A 20,446-nucleotide genomic window follows, 5' to 3' on the forward strand; every position below is an offset into this window, starting at 1 on the left:
ATGAAAAAGCTGTCCATCCAGGCTCAGGGCACTCCCTTGTCATGCCCTCTTCACACAGTGGATTCCCTCTGAGAGGACACAAAGCAGCTATTAGCTAAAACTAGTTAAGGAGCTCTCGTGCTGATTTGACTGGAATTATGTAGACTAAAATGGAGTTTCATTGATTTTGTCGCTTCTGCTTCTTTTCCAGAATAGGTGACCGAGTCTGCCATTTTTAAACAAAGTATCTTTTGAAATTAGCCAGAGAGCTGGAGCTTCATGTTGCTGCGGGCACCTGCATTTAACATGCATCATTTTTCCAGCTCATAGATATGACATAATAGCTCTAAATCGACCAGTGAAAATGAGATTTTCGTAATGCATTATTGCCAATAACATGGGCTGGGTTCCAGTTTTTTTTTACTGGAATGACAGCAACCCCTTGGTTGCATGTGAGCACCACCTGTCATGCTACGGAGGGCACTGCAAGTTCACAAGCTCTGCAGCATCAGGGAATTTGGGTGGAAAAAACCACATGGATTTGATAGATGCAAGTTAAAAGGACAAGGGCAAAATAAATGAAAAATCATGTCGCAAATACTGCGTAGCATGTTTGGACAATAAAAATGTGTATTCAAAATCCCAAAATCATAATCATCTTTAAAAAAAAAACTGCACTGAAAGCAGATTACAGTGTTTTAATCCATTTCTGAATTGGAAAAGCTTCCCTTATGGAAGGTTACACATTGCTGTGTCATTTATTCCAGGCTGAGGAAAGCGTAGGTGTGTCAAGACAGATTATACTCTCCCTGATTGGATGAAAATGTTTCCAATTAGCATGTTACTTCTTCAAAGTACAACCCCTCTCCCAGCTCCTAATAGAGAATTAAAGCAGGCTAACTGCCAATAATATGTGTGCAGCCAGGAACTTTATTGATTCCTTTGTGAGGTGGGATGCATTTGCATTAATAAGAGATGAAAAATATTCAGTTTTCAATAAACATTTACTGCTATGACCACTGAATTAGCCAGTTATGGTGAGAGATGAACCAGCTAATTAGCTATAATATGTATTCATTTTAATAACATAACTTTTGGCTGGTGTCCAGAAACACAAACACAGGGAAAGTTGTTCAAGACCTCATTATGAGTAAAAGCAGTTTTGTAGCTTTTTAATAGAGAGCAGTGATTTATGCTACTTTTACAGTGAAGAGCTGTGGCCTAAAGTACAGAAAATACTAATCTTAAACAAAACATATTGAGTAAATATACGGTATTTTTTAATCTGGATACTTAATGAAATCTTTAATGATTTTTTTTTTCTTTTAAGCAAGACCAAATCTTTGTTTCTCATACTGAGTGAGGAAAACAAAGTCTATAATTTTACAAAACATATCAGTTATACATGAAAAGTTGAATAGAAATGTATATGATCACATTTCTATTTAGGTTTTGAATATTCAAAATCGTCACAAACCATGATATATTGTCTGCCTTCTGAAATCTTTAAAGCAGCCATTTTAACTTCAACCAAAAGAACCTGGTGCACTTAAATGAAGATACTTGGTTGCAAACCTCACCGTGGTCCTCAGTGAGAAGCAGAGGTTTGGTTGGAGTCGTAGGGTGGTTTTAACTTTGTGAACCGCGGTCGTTCTCAGGCAAAGGACCGGAGACTCTTTACGCCGGGAGCAAGCTCAACGATAACGAGTGGCACTCAGTCCGTGTGGTGCGGCGTGGTAAATACTACAAGCTCACAGTCGACGATGACGTAGCTGAAGGTACTTGTATATTTCATACGTTCGTGTCTCTGCTGATATGAGTAAAATGTGCATGGGTTAATGTGTATTTCTTTTTTTGGCCTAATCTGCTGCACTGTGTTCATTAATTGTCACTGGAAAATAGCATGGTTTCATTTATAATTTTTATTTGTAATAGCATGGCTCTATTCATCATTGAATTTGATTCTCCCTGTTAGTTGGTATAAAATAACATTGTTGAAAGTTTGAGGAAAGACCAGTATTGCTACAGTTTTTGGGTGGTTAGTGGATATATTGTAGCTCTTCTCAGTCCCACCTCCCAGTTTAACTCACTAAATAATTTAAAATAACAGCGTTAATAGTTAGCATATGCCATATGATTGTAACCTTTATATTTGTATACAGATTAATGAGGATGTAACTTACACAATCATTTTCACACTGACACCTGAAGTGCTGTTGGAGGGATCTCCATCACCCAAAAACCTAATGATCCTGCAACTTACCACTGAAAGCCTAATTCAAGCAGCACCACCAGGTTTTGTTAGCATGCGCTGTTCCATCGCTGTTCCATGGCCCCCCCAGGTCAGATGGCGGGCGACCACACGCGGCTGGAGTTCCACAACATCGAGACGGGCATCATGACGGAGCGCCGCTTCGTCTCGCTCATCCCGTCCAGCTTCATCGGCCACCTGCAGGGCTTCCGCTTCAACGGCATGCTCTACATCGACCTGTGCAAGAACGGCGACATCGACTACTGCGAGCTGAACGCGCGCTTCGGCATGCGCTCCATCGTGGCCGACCCCGTCACCTTCCGCACCAAGAGCAGCTACCTGAGCCTGGCCACGCTGCAGGCCTACACCTCCATGCACCTCTTCTTCCAGTTCAAGACCACCTCGCCCGACGGCTTCATCCTCTACAACAGCGGCGACGGCAGCGACTTCGTCGCCGTGGAGCTGGTCAAAGGGTGAGCGGTGGGTGGGGTCGGGGGAGGAGGGCGTGGCCAAACGTGGCAAGATCCATTCAAAGAGCTGGCTTCTTTGAAGAGGATCCTGTCCATGGATATCGTGTTGCCAACGCCAGCCTTATTCACTTGGGACACTAGACTAACCAATTACCTTACCTACTCCTTAATTCACCTTAACTCCTTGCCTGAATCTTAACCCCTATCCCATTCTCTTACCCTAATCTTTACCCCCCACCCAGTCCCTCACCCCAAACCTCAAACTAGAGCTTCAATATCAAAGGCACTTGTGCATATGTGCCAGTACATCAAGTGCCATTTGCTGGCACTAACCCCACCCTGACACTGAATTCATGGAGAGTTAGAAAGACATTGCATCATGGGATAGGATGTCTTAGACAAGGCACATGCAGCCAGTGCCAGCTGGGTTGGGCCACAGATCCGCATCTACCCTCTGTCAGTTTTGCCAGGGAGGTATGAGAGGCGTAAAGCGGCTTTAACATTTTACACAGCTCAGTAAAACCCTTTTTCCCGCATGTTTGGTCAAGAGCATCAGAAAGCTTAGGCGGATGAGCCACTTCAGTGGGAGAGAGCGTGATTCGCCAGTATCACAACCGCTTCCGCTGCGAGCCGTGTGCACTCCTCAATGTTCGAGTGGATTTCACCCACTTCAGCTAAACCCACTCAGAGGGACATGCAGAGAAGTGCTGGGCTCTTAGAAAACACCTGAAAGCAGACTGGAGTGAGCACGCGTCACAAAGGTTATAATATACGCAACATTCACATGCATTCATCTGGCACACGTATCCACAGCAACTCACAGATGCGCACGTATAAAAAGACAAGGCGAGCGGTGGTTTTAGATGCCGATTGGTTGTCCAGATTTAGATGTCACTGAGTCATGATGAGATTTATGCATCAAGATTTGCTTGGCAGGCGGAGTAAAGGAGAGAAAGAATAGGGTATTCTTTCAATATCAATAGCACAGCAATGATGAGAACAGCCATGTGAGGAAATCACTGACAGAGGAGTAGACGTTGGAGCAAAAGTGAGCCCAAACCCCAGCATTTCAGGACTGGAGCCTGACACTCCAGCTCTATGAAACACATTTAAGGGTGCTCTGAGACCGTTTTTGGATAGGTGCGATCAGTCCCAGCGCTATGGGGGTGCTTAAGGGTGCATTGCACCCCCGGACGGACCTCAGTGGCACCACCAGATATCTCCTTATATCCCATAGTATTTATTATGTTTTTTTTTTGTATTTTCACTTGGTGCCAGGCCTGGGCACAATACACTCAGAGAATAGTCACACCATTCCTCTGGCTCCCTCAGGTACATCCACTATGTGTTTGACCTTGGCAACGGCCCCAGCCTGCTGAAGGGCAACAGCGACCGCCCCCTCAATGACAACCAGTGGCACAACGTGGTCATCACCAGGGACAACAGCAACACGCACACGCTGAAGGTGGACACCAAGTCCGTCAGTCAGGTGGTCAACGGGGCCAAAAACCTCGACCTGAAAGGTCAGCCCAGACGTCACACAGTGGTCCCGTCATCCTCTCACTGTTCCTTCATAAGCATAAGCTCCCTTTTATCCTGCTGTTCATAGCAAGGAAATACGTGTGTGTGTGTGTGTGTGTGTGTGTGTGTGTGTGTGTGTGTTACTGTAACTCTAAAATGTTGTTTTGTTCAATTTGTACCACATGCTGATTAAAATAGTCTAAAAGGATAACCTGGGTGACAAAGTCTTCAATATTGTACTATTTTCACCCTTTATTCATACTTGTTTAAGTATTGAAAGTAAGTAATCTGTGGTGCTGAATAAAGGTCTTGGTGAGAGCTTCCGGGTGTTAGAATGTTTCGCTCTGGTCCTCTGTGAAGGTGAATTGTTCGTGGCTGGGCTGGGCCCTGGCATGTACAGCAGCCTGCCCAAGCTAGTGGTGTCCCGGGACGGCTTCCAGGGCTGCCTGGCGTCAGTGGACCTGAACGGTCGCCTGCCGGACCTGATCAACGACGCGCTGTTCCGCAGCGGTCAGATCGACCGCGGCTGCGAAGGTCCGTACTCCCCGCCCCCGCCCGGCCCCAACAGCCAAATGACTGCTCAGAGACCCCCTCCTACTTCAGCCACAGAAGCTCCGCCTCCCACCCCCATGCGGTTGCCATTCCATCAACCCAGCTTGTCCAATCAGTCATCTGCTAAACCAGGCTCCGCCCTCTCAGTGGCATTTCAGACCACACCATTTCAGTCTCTGTTCGTCCAGTAGTGCTTCAGTAACACATAACCATTTCACATCTGTAACCAATCACAACTTTGGTTTAGCTGAAATTAAAGAATGAAAAAGTACAACTTCCTCGAATGTATTTCTCACACAAACCACAAACAGAATTGCACTGAGACAAAAAACTTAAATGATGACCATATTTTCTGCATTGCAGTAGACTAGTTTCCAAACAGATGTCACAGTGACAGATGGAGACCTCTGTGTTTTAGTGATTTTAGAGTCAACCTCAGAGCAGAGGGCAAGAAGACACATTTTATTGGACTTCACCCAAAAAATGAAGCTACTGTGTTGCTGTAGTAATTTTAAAAAGCCAGTAGATGGCGCTGCTATATTATTTTTACAGTGAGCCGTTTTAATGACAGAACTGGGTATATAAGAGATGACAGAAGATGTTCATGTCCTACAGATGGTAGCATATTGATTTACGCATAATTTTCAAGACAGCTCAATGAGAAATAAACAATATTTACGTGCGTTCTATAAAGCAACTGAACACACAGTGGCATTCATCAACGTTCTCAGAGTTGTGTAATACAAAAGTCGTTAAGTGGTGTCCTGTCGCAAATGCTAAAAACTGTCAAATGTAGATGCCAATACATAGACGCATTGGCTGTTTGTGGAAATAATGATGTTGTTCAGAGAGTCTATAGCACACTGTATTTTAAAATAAAGATTACATCACCAGCAAATTAACAATAATGTTCGTCATCAAGTTCATCCTATCAGTTGTAACGCTTTCATCATTGCTTGTGTACTGTAGACTAGCTCCGAAGCAGAGGGGCGCCGACCTGTCTGCTGAGGAGTGTTCATCGAGTGTGTGTCACCATTGACGTCATCGATCGCTTACTAACCTGTCTTTTTTTTTTTTTTGTTCTCGCTCTTCTGTTCTCTCGCAAACAAAGTTGGTTTCACCAAAGCCGACCTGCAAGGTAGACGGTTCGATTCCATTCTGGGCCTGGCTGAAAGGTGCTCTGTGTAATGCCTTGTGTCACCTTGTGAAAGCCGTAGCGTGTAACGGTTCACTTCACGGAACTGTCAGGGGTGCGCGCTGAATTGAATTGAAGTAATAATGTTGCGTGAGGAGCTGATTTTATTGAGAATAAAACATGTTTGTGGGTGGGAGAAAGAACGTATAAATAAAACATTAACCATATTAGAAGTGCAATGATATTTTCCATAGTTTTCGTATGTAATGCTGTAAAAAACAGAATAGTGTTTTTCGTGGCTGGACTCATTAAATTTTCAGGAACTTGGCTAGCTGCAGCTGAGAGGCATTCAGCAGCAACTCTTCGAGTGAGTTGATTGAAAGCACGATTAGCACATTAATTATAAGGAAAGTGATGTCAATTCAATTTGAAATGCTGATTCCCAGCGCTGATTTAATCAGGGCGCGATAAACAAGCAAGACCACGAGGTTAATGGCGAGCTTGTCATTCATTTCATTTCCATTCATCCTATTTGATAGAAATATACGTTTCCTTTTTTTACAGTGGGCCTTGAGAGTGCGCCTTGAGTCTGCTTTATAATTGATTCGGAATAGATCAGATTTTCTGCATATTAATCAGCGTGCTGACGGAAAAGGCTTTTGCTGTGAACTTTTTTTTTTTTTTACTCCAGCAAGAGTGATATAAATGTAATGTAAATGCTTTGTCCGAGGGTAATTAAAAAGATAACGCATAAAAGTAAGCATTCTTTCAAGCCCATCCATGAACCTAAAATGTTTTTCAGCACAGTTAAGTTGCAGAGAGACGAGATTTCTAGTCTAATCTTCCCCCAAGTGAGAATGCAGCTGGTGTTACTTGTTTGAGTAAGGCAAAGACAGGCTATCAGTCATAACTTGCACAAAACTGGTTTACTGCCATTCACTGTGGCTACCGCTCAGTGCTGTGTGCTAGGTTGAATCAAACCCCTATGCACATTAGAGGATCGTGAGACTGTTTCCATTTTAAACAAGTCCATACATTGCAACGCCATTTCATCACCTTGTCATGTGCGCAAGCCATTAAAAGTCATTTCTCCTTTGAAACTGGAAGCATTTCATGAAGTGAATCGTACAATGTACAAAAAAAAGTTTTGCACCACGCATTACACAGTAAATGCACTTTTAGCCCTATAATTTTGTTTACCGAGAGTTTGTTTCCCCAACGGCCTTGGATAAGAAATTTGCACCTAAACCTTGTTCATTTGCTGTTATCTCCATTTCCTTTCATGTGGGGATCTGGGATTCTGGGAGAAATGCTTTATTGTAATGCTCTGTATCTTCTGCGCTCCCTCTTAAACCTTTTTAAGTGTGGGATTATGTGTAGCGATGGGGGAGTGAGGTTTCATGAAGCCCATGGGGGAAATTACCATGTGTTACTAGTGACTCACTGAACTGAATCAATCATAATGGTCTGTGGCAGAAAGCAAAGACTTCTGATAGGTTCCAACCAACTAGTGATTGACAGCACGTGGTGGTTCCACCCATTTTGTGGTTCATGAAGCCCTCTCTCATCCATCATTATATTTGTGTATTAGAGGAGAACTGGAAGTGAAGAACAGGTAACTGTTGCCGCGTTTTACCCCTGTGTGAATCTCCTTTTTCTTTTACTAGATGATAACCCTTCATTTTAACAATCTGTTTTTTAAAATGTGAAATATTAAGTACCACTAAAACTGCTGGAAGGGAGTGCTGTTTTTTGACTCTGGGTCTCTCTCCCCCCATTGGGCCCTACAAGGGTAAGAATGTATCTACACTAGGGTACTGACTCACTAATGTGCCTGTGAATGTATCTACAGGGTACTCACTGACCTACCTGCATGCCCCTCTGACACATTGTCCTGCATGGCCTCCTGACTGAGCTCTCTGGTGCCCCCCTCCTATCACTGGTGTGTACTACACCTCTTTGCTCCCTCCACCCCCAGGCCCCAGCACCACCTGCCAGGAGGACTCCTGTGCTAACATGGGCGTCTGCATCCAGCAGTGGGAGAATTTCACGTGTGACTGCTCCATGACCTCCTACGTGGGGACGCAGTGCAATGACCGTGAGTACTCCACCAGGGGGTGCCATCTCCCTGTCCTCCGGCTGGTTCCTGCATTTGCGCAACAGTGTGGCTTTATTGCTTGGTCTACAGGCATTTGTGAGTGTGTGGTCACTCAAGGCAGTTTTCATTAAGAGATGATGTTAAAATCCAGTTTTTACAGGTAGTTTATCTGTGTAAATGGCGGTACATCTTGGAATATGTGGGTGGTGAATTATGGTGAATTATGATAACTAATGGAAGATGGCCCAGAAATAAAGGATATGCTATTCATATGGGGTGGACAGGCTCCATATAAGTGCGCTGGTAAGAGTTCAAAGAGAAAGAAAGCCATGTGAGATTGTGGGTGTGTACAGCAGAGGACTACATTCAGTATATTCTACAAGGAATAAAGGTAGGAGACGGTACCAGTGTACTGTAAATGCGCTTGTGGAGAGCCATATGACGCTATGGGAAGGAGGGAAGCTTTGTTTCTCTAATTTTGCATGTTTTGGAGTTTCTGCAGTTTGTGGAGGCCCCCAAGAGGGGTTCTCTCGAACCTGCAGCACAGGCAGTCCCCTCGCTTTTAGGGAAGTTTCACTTTAGGAGGGCTGGGATTTGTGTGGCACAGAATACTTCAGGATGCACCAGCAGGTCATTGATCCCTTGAGCAGAAATAGCAACAGTTGTAGAAGATGTGAGCCAGTTCAGGTTTTGTGACCATTTAACCTTACAGCAAAAATGTGACTGTCATTTGTTGATGTTTGATAATCCAGGGCATCCTCTCACTGGGTATATCTTCAGTTCTGGAAAAAAACACCTGGAGCAGAATGGTAGAACCCGCATACCGCAGTCCCTACGGCCATGTATAATCTTTTTTCTTGTCCTGTAATCCTCTTTTAACATGCGGTCAGTGGAGGGGCCCGTGAGCGCAGGCTGATTCCAAAAAGGTAGAGTGGTGTCAGAACAGAGCACCACCTGACTCCATCAAAATAGTGCTGGGAGTTAATGCTTCTCCACTGTGTTAACCTTACTGAGTCATTCTCTCGCTATCTTTTTTTTTTTTTAATGGGAAATCCATTTAAGTGCTGAAACGGTTTATTTGGATCGGGGCAGGCTCTGCTTAGTTCATGTCTCGTTTAATAAGTGAAAGTGCGGTGAAATTATGACACGCGGAGTGGTGGTGCGTGCTTTTTTCCGCTCGACGCGCTGAACGTTGAGCCGTGTGTCGCGAGCAGGTGAAGAGAGCGCCACGGAAACGTCACATTCGGTAGGCGTCAGGAATACCTTCGCCTCAGCTGTCAGTCAGGCAGAATAATGATGATGGAAGCGTGTCATCCCGATTCAGCTTTGGGGGCATTTAAATTTAAACCGTGGGTGAAGGGTTAATCCAACATGCCCCATGCCTAACGCCGAACCAAGGAAGTGCTAGACTGAAGCAACTCTTCCGATCAAATAACACACAGCAGCCCTCCTTTAGACTCTCCTAACAGCAGTTTACTGTGGACTGGGCAAGTGCAGCATGACGTGCACCTGCTAATTTAGTTTTATTGTCAATAATAATCATTTCATTTGGGCTATGAAAGTTTCTGTTCCCCTAAGTGAGCATGGTGTTGCGCTGAACATCTGGGTGAAGAACAACGATTCCAATCAAAAACGCAGTTCAAATTCTACAAGCAACGCTAATGGGCAGTTGACAGGCGGAACATCAGGACAGTGTTTTGTGTTTAGTTCTCCGCTTTTAAAGGGCCACTTCTTGACGGATTAAAATGTTGATCCACTAGGTGGCAGTAAAGTGTTATGTAGAGGGAAACTTTGCAGCCAAGCCAAATAACAAGCAGCACCACTGGCAAGAAATCAAACCCTTCTCTTTCTGTTAGCATGGTGTCATCTCAAATAAACACTGATTGTCGTTAAAAAGTATCGGTAAGAGAATTTCATTAATGAATGCCATTAAGGCTGTTATTTTACGCTTCAGTAATAAACGTTCGGTTAATAGCACAATGTTGTTCACTGTGCTGTCATGTTTTTGGATTATAAAATAAAACTGGGAATACAGTTCAGATGCAGAAAATAAAAAGAAAACGGCTTTGTGGGCACAGTGGAGTTATGCTAAATGCCCAAATCCATGAAATTCATTACAATATTTAGTGGAGTTTATTTTAGGCAAGTAATAACACGGTATTAATTATTACTTGTGGAGAAATTCTGCTAATATAATCTTTGCTGCGCGCAACCGTAAGACGGGGTGGTCGTGCAAGGTCTTACTTTTTTTTGTGCGGTGTGACCTACATTCAGTCCTAACCTACATATCTGCAGGCGCTTGGTGCTGTTTCGGAGGCACGTTCAGCTGAGAGGCTCTCTGATCGATCCATCCATCCTCTGCCTTGTGTCGGTGGCACGTACTTTGCCCACGGTCCCCGTTGTAATTCATGGGGGGAGTGGAGTACGGCTCGCGTTCCTGTTCGCAGCCCGCAGAAAAGAAAAAAAAACAGCGTTGCAATACCAGCGCCCGCATGCCTTAACGCCGCTGCTATTCTTGCGAGCGAAATTAAATTTAGTGTAGTGGGTGCAGCGCACTTCACGTCATGATCCTTTCCCTGCCTCTAAAGAGCCGTTCGTCTCAGGATTCACATCAGAGTATCACGGCGGCGGCTGATCTTTTTGTCCTGAAGACAGATGTATTTTTAAATCCCTGCGTCCTCGCAGAACGAGCTCTCCCTCCTCTTCTGTGTCATTAATACCCAGTCTACTCTAAATCACAGGCATGACTGAGAACGTTGCACAGGCTTTGGGTTAACTGTTCAGTGTATTCAGATAAAAGCTCTTAAGGACTGTCTAACCCCGAAGGTTACATTTAGCACTCATAAATAGATACACAGAGTGTGAGCACCCTTCACCCAACGCAAACACACACATTCAAACACACATGATACATTATGTTTAACATTTTCACCTGTACTACAAGCTTCGCAGTTCTTCTCTGTCTTAATTCCGGATCCATCCCTCCTATAATCCAGTGTTGATTTAAGGTTCTGTAAGAACAGGTGTACCACCTTTTTTGTCATTGTTATTCGCTTACTTTCAGCATGTGCAAGTTGAAATCAGGATAAAACTGCCTTAAATATGACACTGAAGACTGTGGTCTAACTACTCCGCAGGACAAGTGACTCACTTCCTAGATCTTTCTACATTCATGCTGATTTAATCCGTATGTTATCACATAATGGATACATTACAGATGATGAAGTATGCCCTTTCACTTTAATGTGGTGTATTGTGCGTTGCCCTGTGTAAGTGATCTGTGAGCCCCTCACTGCTGCCTCTATCTGCTTTCTTTTATCGAGCTGGACCACCCCGTCGCCCTGGGTTACCATTCACAGCTCACTGTCTGTGTTTGTGTGAGGAGATGGATAGATTTGAGCTCCCTGCTCCCCAGAGTGTGTCTGTGAGATAAATCCATACATGTTACTCTTTGCAGTAAAGTACACCATTTTCAAAATGGAAAAAAGGTGGGTGGGGGTGGGAGCCATCTTCGTCTCTCACTCAGGCTATCATCTAGACAATTTGTCCTGAATGACTCTGGGATTTATATCTATGGTAATAATGCACAAGCGGCGTGTCCTTGCCGGAACATTCCGGTTCTACCCCCGCTGCAGCCCCTCAGATACCCAGTGTGACATCATCATGCTTTCATGGCATTTGCTGTCGAACAAACTTCCAATATGTCTCCTCATCAGTTTACCAGATTAAAACCCGGTTCACGTTCCCGACCTGTGTCCATCACAGATTGCTCTGTCATCTAGTTTGTGTTGGAAAGGACCAGGCTTTGCAGGTAAAAGCAGGTTGAGTCAGCAGTATTATCCAAATGGGCAACTTGCGTAGCTTATTTTATTTTACTTATTTAACTTTTTTTTCATAATATCCATTTATGTGGCAGGATATGTACTGAAGTGATTTGAGTTAAGCACTTTGCTCAAGGGTAGAACAGCAGTACTCTAAGTAAGAAGCAGCCCTGCAAGTTCCTGGTCTGAGGCCTGATTCTCCGTCTACAGCACGTCTAAACAGAAATGGCATGTGTTGGGGTGACTGAATTCACTTGCGAAGGTTATGTAGATACAGCTTACTTGCATGGTTGCAATAATGAGAAGCTGTGAGTGGTATAATTATAATTTTGAATGCAGTTAAGTACTCCCATAAACTTTTACATACAGTTAAAGGCAAAAGTAATGAGAGATGAGGGGGGTCCTGAAGTGAGGGAGAATTATTGAAATTTTTATTGGACTGAAGAGAGATAAAAGCAATGTTTTGGGTTGGAGAAAACCCCAAGGTTCTGACAACAATGGATGTGATTGTGCAGCTACAGGCAGCAGCGGCCAAAGTGGCTGCCATGGGGTCTCTGTGTTCTCTTTTTCAATTATTTTTTTTTTTTTTTGCGTCGGTCAGGGTAACTTTCATCTAGGCCATTTATAGACCTGATGTTTGAGAGAAAACAAAAACTGCAAGAGAACGTACCCCTTTCTCCCCCCAAAAACAGCATCTGGCACCCCAGGTTCGATCTGGGACTCCCGCGGTGATTTGAATTCCACTACGCTGAAATCGCCCAGCTCCACCTCAGCGGCGTAGCGGACGCGGCGCTTTGATTTATTTTCTCTGTAATGTTCATTTCCAAGGTTAATATGAAATATTACTGTTTCTGATGATGCCCCTGGGTGTTGTGTTCTGTTCCATCGTACATTATAAATAAATAACTGCACGAATAAATAAATATATAAATAAATAGATTAAAAAAAAACCTGGGGCGAGATTATTATTTTTTTTTTCTCACTCTAGTACAGCCCGACGTGAACACGATCCCTGTAATTAAAGAGCCTTTTTTCCCCTTCATCGTGTTTGGTTCAGATCTGAGAGAGCAGAGGCAGCTACACAAGCGCTGGCCCTCACATTCAATCAGTGCTACATATTCCCCTCTCCATTTAAGATAATAAAGCTCTCTCCCCATAGCGCTAGCAGCTAATGTGCTGTGGACTGCAGACTTAATCACCGCAGAGCCGGCAAGACAAAAGGAGAGAGTCTGAGTCTGGCAGCGTGTGGAGACGCGAGCCGTTTTGCTCTCGCGCTAGCCCTGCGTGAGAGATGAAGGGTTTTCCACGCGCCGCTGTGGATTCATCAGTGGGCTACAGACAACATTGCTGGGTAATTTGTTTGGTCCCTTTTTTGGCCTCATCCAGATAAAGTTATGCACAAAAGGAAACAAATTGGCCTTGTTTTTTGTGGGGGGGGTTTCCCCTCCAGCCAGTTCACCTCAACGTGGAAAACTGAGTCGTCGGTGTTTAGAGTCCCGGGGTGATGCATGAGGGTCTAAGCAGGGAGAGCATTGAGGGCAGTGCAGAAGATCTGCAAAATGGGGGATGAATAATTGATCACCTCCTTACTTTGGGGAAGCATCAGATCAGGCCAGGAGAAGGGGGTGTCCCAGAGGGAACAGAACCCTGAACCTCGAACACGTTACAGGTTCTGACCAGTTACTGCCATGATAGTTTTACAAGTGCGACTATTTTTCTCGAGGACATTGGTCACGAGTGCCATCTACCACATTTGAAATGTTGCTTTTTATGACCTTGTCAGATCTGTACACCATAAATTTGCGCAGCAACGTGAGAGACGTTGCTTGGATTTGAGCGTACGCAGATGAGCAGTCCATCCAACACGATGCGATGGCGATCCCTTGTGCATCTCCGTTTAGCGGACCCTGTTAGAAATGGCTACGCACAGATCTGAACACTCCTAGCCGTCAGGATACACAGAGTCTTCTGAGAGCTTACAGAACAGTGGGTAAATATCCAGTACTCTGCCAGGAAGAAGCTGCCACTTTGTGGCTGCGAGGCTTAACCAGGACCAAAGGGACGGCTGAAGATTTATGAGCAGTGTACAGCAACAGCTACCGAGGCTAGCTGTGGGTGGGGGAGACATGGCACCCCCCAGATAAAACAGGTGTAATGCACACAGCAAGGTAGGGGGACGATCTGGAACCCAGTGTGACTCGCGTAGCTTTTTTTTTTTACATTGGATTTACATTTAGCCATTCAGCAGACGCTCCTATCTAGAACAACTTACCAAAAGTGCATTGAGAGGTCAGGCTAAGAGCAGAGATAATACCAAATCATCAGTGTCACAGCTGATGGTATGAGTCATGACATAAGATGCAGCATTCTGCTAAGTGCTTTAGTAGGTGCAAGAGGGAGTTCGAGGACATAGCGCATTACTCAGCAAACACATCTGAGGGTGTAGTGTGAAAGTTCAGAGTTCATTAAATGCAGTTTGAAAAGATGAGTCTGCGGCAGTAGATGGGCAGTGACTCAGCTATCTGGACCGGCGTGGGGAGCTCGTTGGACAACTGGGGGGTTCAGAGTAGAGGGGAGACATGACCAAGAAGACAGACTTTCAGCAAAGTCCACAGACTTTCAGTTGGATGTTTAGAGAGAAGATTCAGGTTGAGAACCCTGCTCTAAAGTAAAACGGCAGTGACTGCACCAGCCCAGCAACCTTTAGGTTACAAGGCTGACTGGTTTGCCGCCATGTCACACAGCCTCGCTGTAGACTAATGGCGCTCTCTTATAGGTCACCCTTCACAGCGATGTGTTACCGCGGATTCAGCAGAGCGGTGTCACACAGGCGTAACCTTTAACGCCGTAGATGCCAAGCGACGCGTCCCTCTGATGAAAGGGGCTGGAAAATCCCCACAGCGCAGCAGGGAAAGGAAAACAGACAAAAAAAAAGCATCATTTCACCCTGAAGCTGAGGTAGCTTAGGACAGAGAACGGTGTGTTCCTGCTGTAGCCTCTGTTAGTTTAGCACAGAGTGAAGAGGTCTGCTCGGTTTTGTCTGGTTCAAAGAGTTAAAAGCTGTGACATTAACCATTTATTAGTACGTTATTAAAACATTAAAATGTTCATTACCGTGCCTGTACCTAAAATAGACGCCACACACCCTTACAAAGACTGGCTCTAAAAACATATGAATGCTTTATAGCAACAATGTTTGATGAACGTTCATTTGCCTTTTATAAGGGATGACTACTGTCTGCTTGAGGACAGTGGCTGTCAGAGGGATTCATCACTGTTTATAACAGTACTAAATGTTAATGTATAAATGAATGCTTATTTAATGGGACCTCTACATTACATTTGCTTAGCAGATGCTTCTATCCAGAGCAACTTACACGGCTTACAATATTTAGCATATGCTGTCCCTTTATGCAGCTGGATTTTTACTGAGACAATTTGGGCTAAGTGCCTGCAACAGCTGTGGCTCTCCATGGAGCCACACCGCTGGACACAACAGACTAAAGTCATCTTCGGCACTCACGTGCCTCACTGTCACAATACACAAACTGAACAAATAGGGGGCCCTGAGCAGCTCAGGGGGCAAGGCCCACATCTTGAGTGCAGGCTGAGGCCTAGAGCCCAGGTTCAAGCCCTACCGCGTGATCAGCTGTTGATGGCTGGGATCCCACAGCCAAAGATAGGCCTAGTTGGTAGGTCAGCCAGGTCACACCACTGTTGTGGCACCTTACGACTCATAGGGTGTTGTGAGAAGACGTCAGTGGAGTGGACAGGATCCTTTACCCAGTTCACGGAAGTGCTCTGCTCTGACTTTTAGCGCAAAAAGCAGGAGCATTAGCCATCCCTTACACAACCACAGTATTGCACAGGCTGTCACAGTGAGACACGCTTAAGTACTATGATTGGCCTATGTTAAGTGAAAATTTTAATGATGTTTTTATTGTGTAATTGTTAGTTAATAGGGCCTTAATGCAGAGTGTCACCAAATCAACAAAGACTGAGTGATTGTGATTGAGCCGCACACGTACGTTCTCAAAGAGGACCAGAGAGGGGAGAGGGGACATTACTATGCATCATCCTCAGCTTGGACTGACAGGATCCAGCCACTGCATTGCCCCGGGATCGAATCAGACCATTTTTTATTATTTTATTCCGTTTTTATGGGATTTAAAAAAAAAAAACCTCAAAGCAAAATGCTGCCTTAGAGGTGATAAAAGTCCTTTCCCAAGAAATACGGCTGTACCGATCGTTCCGCTTTAATGTCCTTCATATCTCCCAATCGACCGTTCCACCTGTTTATGTCAGACAGCTGAAATATGACTTAATGCAATAGGAATATATGTGTGCAATTGTGACAGTGTGTGTGTGTGTGTGTGTGTGTGTGAAAGCACAGATAGATGAAAGGGTTTAGGGTTAAACGACATCTTTATTGTTGGGAAACATGCAAATGGAGTCATTGTTTCATTGTGGGATTTCAGTGACTTTTTGCTGTACAGAGACATGATTAGCCATCTAGCCTCTACCTTCGGAGGGTACGCGTGATACTCTGCAAAGCCTCAATGCCAAAATGAGAACAGGGGCATTACGATTGCATGGCGCCGCACGGCGTTTTATCCGCGCCACAAAGGCGCTCGAGAAAGATGTTTACTGGAGGCTTTACTCGACTAAACCCTTGTGATTGCGTATACGTATGTTTGTTTGTCACTCCTGAAATTGTTTGCCGTCCAGTCGCAAAAACAACAAAATCAATAGACGGTTCAGCATGAGCAGCGGTTGGTATATAGCTATGAACTACGCCTGGGATGGAAAATGAAACCGAGTCATTTGTCAGAGGAGATGGCACCCCCCGTGCCCCCCCCCCCAACCCCCCGCCTCGGTATCGCACTCGAGAGTTTCTGAGATTTTCCGTGTTTTTTCCTCTCCTCTCCTCACGCCGATTTAGATATGCATGAGAATCCGGGAAGATGATGAGGTTTTCCGTCTTCCTCCGCTGGCCGTCTCTCAAAAGAAGGCAGGCCATTCATTCAGAGCGGAGAGAGACGAGCTCTCTGAGTGGAAAACATCTCTCCGGGAACCAAATTGCAGCCACAGAAGAGTCAATTCCTTGTTTATGAAAGAAAAACAGCTCCATCTGTCTTCATTTTAACCGGACCCGCGAACAGTTTTCGGGCGGGCGGGACCGAGTTTTGCCATGTAGGGACACCTGCTTTTCACTGGCTGACACAGAGTAGAACACGCTCGACCTGACGCATGTTGAAATCTGACAGGTGTAGGCAGCTGATCAAAGAAAATGCACATGTGTCTTTAAAAAAGGAAAAAAGGGGAAGAATTCCCTTGCAAATCCATCGTGCGTTTCAAGCATTCTCTTGGAAAAACCGCGTTCCTGAAGAAGCGGCCAAAAGCCTTCATCTCGAATCCTCTGCTATCCCTCTGATATCCCAGTGAAGCTCTGGCTTCTGATCGAGTGATGAGTCATTTACCTCTCGGGAATCAGGCTCCTCTCTGTAGTTGTGTGATTGTGCGGCAGTTGGGATTGTGTTTGAAATCAGTGTGCAGAACCCCTAATCATATCTGCCCCGCTATAAATACAGTCCCATTCACTGGACCGGTCTGTACCAGTTATAGTCTGTGTTCCTCTCTATGCTGGGAGGGGTGGGTTGGGGGATAGTATTTTGCGATGGTAAATGACAGTGATGATGAATTTCACCCATGTAGTGCCTTTTGGCAGTTCTCAAAGTGCTTCGGTGGCAGGTGTCACCGCCAGTGTGCAGGACCCGCCTGGGTGATCCATGGCAGCCATTTTGCACCGGAACGCTCACCACACATCAGCTGAGGTGGAGCGGGAGGGATTTATGTAGTCAATTAAACCGAGGGGAATGATTAGATGGAAAAATTGAGAGAGCATAAATGAATATAAATATAAATTAATGAGACAGAAGGCAGTAATAGCTCTTTTGCCCCACTGCTAATGTGATATAGGTACGTCTGGCACTCTGTCTTTGAAAAGCACGAGCGTCCCCGCCTGATTTTTTTGTCTGATTTGGGATATTATGTCACAGCCACTTTCAGTCACCTTTGACCTGGAGGTGTACCCGTTCCTTTGTATTAGAGCAGCAGTACCATTGGCACTGGAATGACAGTGGGCCGTCAGTACAGGCTGCGTCAGGACAACAGGAGTGTGAGGAGCGCGTAGAAGCAGCGGTGTGTGTTCCGTGTGCGTGCGCGCATCTAGAACCCGCGCATTTGAGCAAAGCTGTGCTACCTCAAAGAGGTAAGGTTACAGCGCACCGGGGCAGCTTGAAACACAAGGCCTTAATAACCGCCCGTATCTCCGCGGCATGGCTTTTCCCAGCCGTCCCACGAATGATGAAACCTCTGGCTGACAGACAGGGCTTCCCACACATCAGACAGCGATGCCGGGAACTGGTAAAGGAGACGCCGTCGGCCGCACGTCGGCTGCTGTATAGCGGTTATCAATGTTTCATGTTATGTTGGCGCTTGGCTCAGAGCAGGTCCCGTAATGACACTTGTGACACTATATGTGGCAACCCGTGTTCAAATGCTCAGAAACATCTTTAAAGATTTATATGTTGCCATATGTACACCTTTTCTGGTTTTTTTTTTTTTTTTATTAGCCGCATGATCCAGTGTTGTTTTTGGATTGATTTGGCCTTTTCCTGCAGTTAAAAGTCGATCCCCAATGTTTATTGTTTCAGTTCTTTTAAATGCAGCATTTCTTTACTACCCCCTAATTATCAGGTGCTATCCAGGGCGGCTTTGGAATCGGCTCGCTCCGGGACCTCGCTGGCCAATTAGCTATGTGTTCTTCAGCTTATTCACTGTCTGGGCTGGAGCTTTGTTTTCGCCGGTAATTGGCCGTTTAGGGTCTCACCGTAACAGCCTCTCATTAAATTCCCTCCTCTCGCATGGCCACCGGCATACGAACGCTCCCGTTTGTCTGGCCCTCTCAAGAGCACTGCCTCTTTATTCAGCTCGAGCTCGTCTGCGTTGTTTACCTGGGACGGGGAAGGGCTGAGGCGGTGTGGGGGGGGGGGGGGGGGATGGCGGCTCGGTTCTCTTCACGGCGGGGGCACAGCGGGTTTTGCCAGCTTCTCCGGCACGCTCGGCGCCACGTTTCCGCCGGCGGTGGCCGGCAGATCGGCAGAGCCGGGCGAGGCGCTGATTGATTTACGGCGCCGCTTCTTAACAGCCGTTCACCTGGCCGTCTGGGCTGGATAATGAGCCTCTTGTAATTAGCGGAGCTCCACTGTGCTCTGCTCTGCCAGTAACACAAAGGCCTGCCGGTGTGAGTAATTAACCACCGTGCGCTCTCTTCCTGGTTAATTTCACCACAGGAGCGAAACTCTGTCCTTAGACAACACCGGTCTCAACCACGAAGAGGAGGGAAAAAAAATAAAACTGGGCAACAATAAACTGCACTGCTACAAAACGCTAGCACTGTAGTTATTTTACACACAAAGGACCAAACCAATGGTATCTCTGAGAATCAAGAATCAAGCTCTTGTAAAACGGCATGAAAATAACATGTTCGGCCGGCTATTTTTTTTAGCCATGACTCACTGCTGGATGAATTATTGAGCAGAGAGTGGTCAATTTACACACAGTCCTTGAGCACAAAAGGAATTTGAATGTTTAATGCCCCTTTTGAGTGCACAATGGTTAGCTGAGCTTCGGATTAACCATTGTCATCTCTCGAGCAAGAGCACTTAGATGAGCTATATAAAGCCCTATGTATGGTTAACATGTTTGTTTGCCTCTCCGTCATATTTTTTTCACTTTCCTTTCGGCATCTCTAAGATCTTTATGTTTTGTTTTTGCTTTTTTGTTGTTGTTGTGTTTTATTTCAGACATGTTAAGGTTCTTTTCGGGAACTCGAGATGAAAGCATTAATTCCCCCTGAAGAGATCTGGCGGGGATAATTTTAGAGAAGAAGGCAACGTACGGGATCTTAATTCTGTACACTCTTTAGGCCGCTCTCAGGTTTGCTAATAATTCATTAGGTCGGGTAAGAGTTAAACAGCCAGGGGGGAAGAGGGGTGTTATTTAAGAGCACTCCTGTCGTACCCAAACAACCGGCGGGAGGTGGAACCCGCACGGCATCGTCTCTGAAACCCAAAATCCTGGTCACTGTTCCTGCTTCATGGTGACTGCCACTGTGGCATTGTGTGTGCACAGCTGAGCCTTGCAGCGTACATGTGTCTGCAGGGTGCTCTGTGAGGCTATTGATGGACTCCTACCCTGTAGGGCGGGAACGACAAGCAGGACCAGGGAAAATCGATGCGAGCTGGCCAGTCACACAGAGGAGAGAAAGTAACAGCGACAGAAGGCGTGGTGTGGTGCCGTTGACTTTAATAACTATAATGTGAGATAATTACGGTGAAGAAATAACTATGATGTGACGTAATTAAGGTGAAATAGAAACTATAATGCGAGATAATTGAGGAGGGTTATTTATTTACACAGTTGATACATAAGTAAAATGTATGTTCCCACTTCGGTGTGAAATGTGAAAAAAAAAACGGTTTGCAATGTTGTGAACTGAATATTTGGACTAAATATAAAGGACTTTTTATTTATATCTGTTTAATTATAATGCCC

General features: G+C 45.3%; 1 protein-coding gene across 3 annotated transcripts in view; it reads left to right on the forward strand.

Annotated features, from left to right (window-relative positions):
* Positions 1 to 20,446, forward strand: part of LOC118792523 (neurexin-3a-like) — a 279,182-nt gene that overhangs the window by 101,488 nt on the left and 157,248 nt on the right. For all 3 annotated transcript variants that reach the window (XM_036550399.1, XM_036550396.1, XM_036550397.1), the window contains 5 exons: positions 1,638 to 1,757; positions 2,322 to 2,703; positions 4,033 to 4,223; positions 4,582 to 4,755; positions 7,887 to 8,006. In XM_036550399.1, the coding sequence (XP_036406292.1) occupies positions 1,638 to 1,757; positions 2,322 to 2,703; positions 4,033 to 4,223; positions 4,582 to 4,755; positions 7,887 to 8,006 (987 nt within the window). The remainder of the gene's footprint in view (positions 1 to 1,637; positions 1,758 to 2,321; positions 2,704 to 4,032; positions 4,224 to 4,581; positions 4,756 to 7,886; positions 8,007 to 20,446) is intronic.

The sequence above is a fragment of the Megalops cyprinoides genome, chromosome 17, assembly GCF_013368585.1.
Source record: "Megalops cyprinoides isolate fMegCyp1 chromosome 17, fMegCyp1.pri, whole genome shotgun sequence".
NCBI lineage: Eukaryota > Metazoa > Chordata > Actinopteri > Elopiformes > Megalopidae > Megalops > Megalops cyprinoides.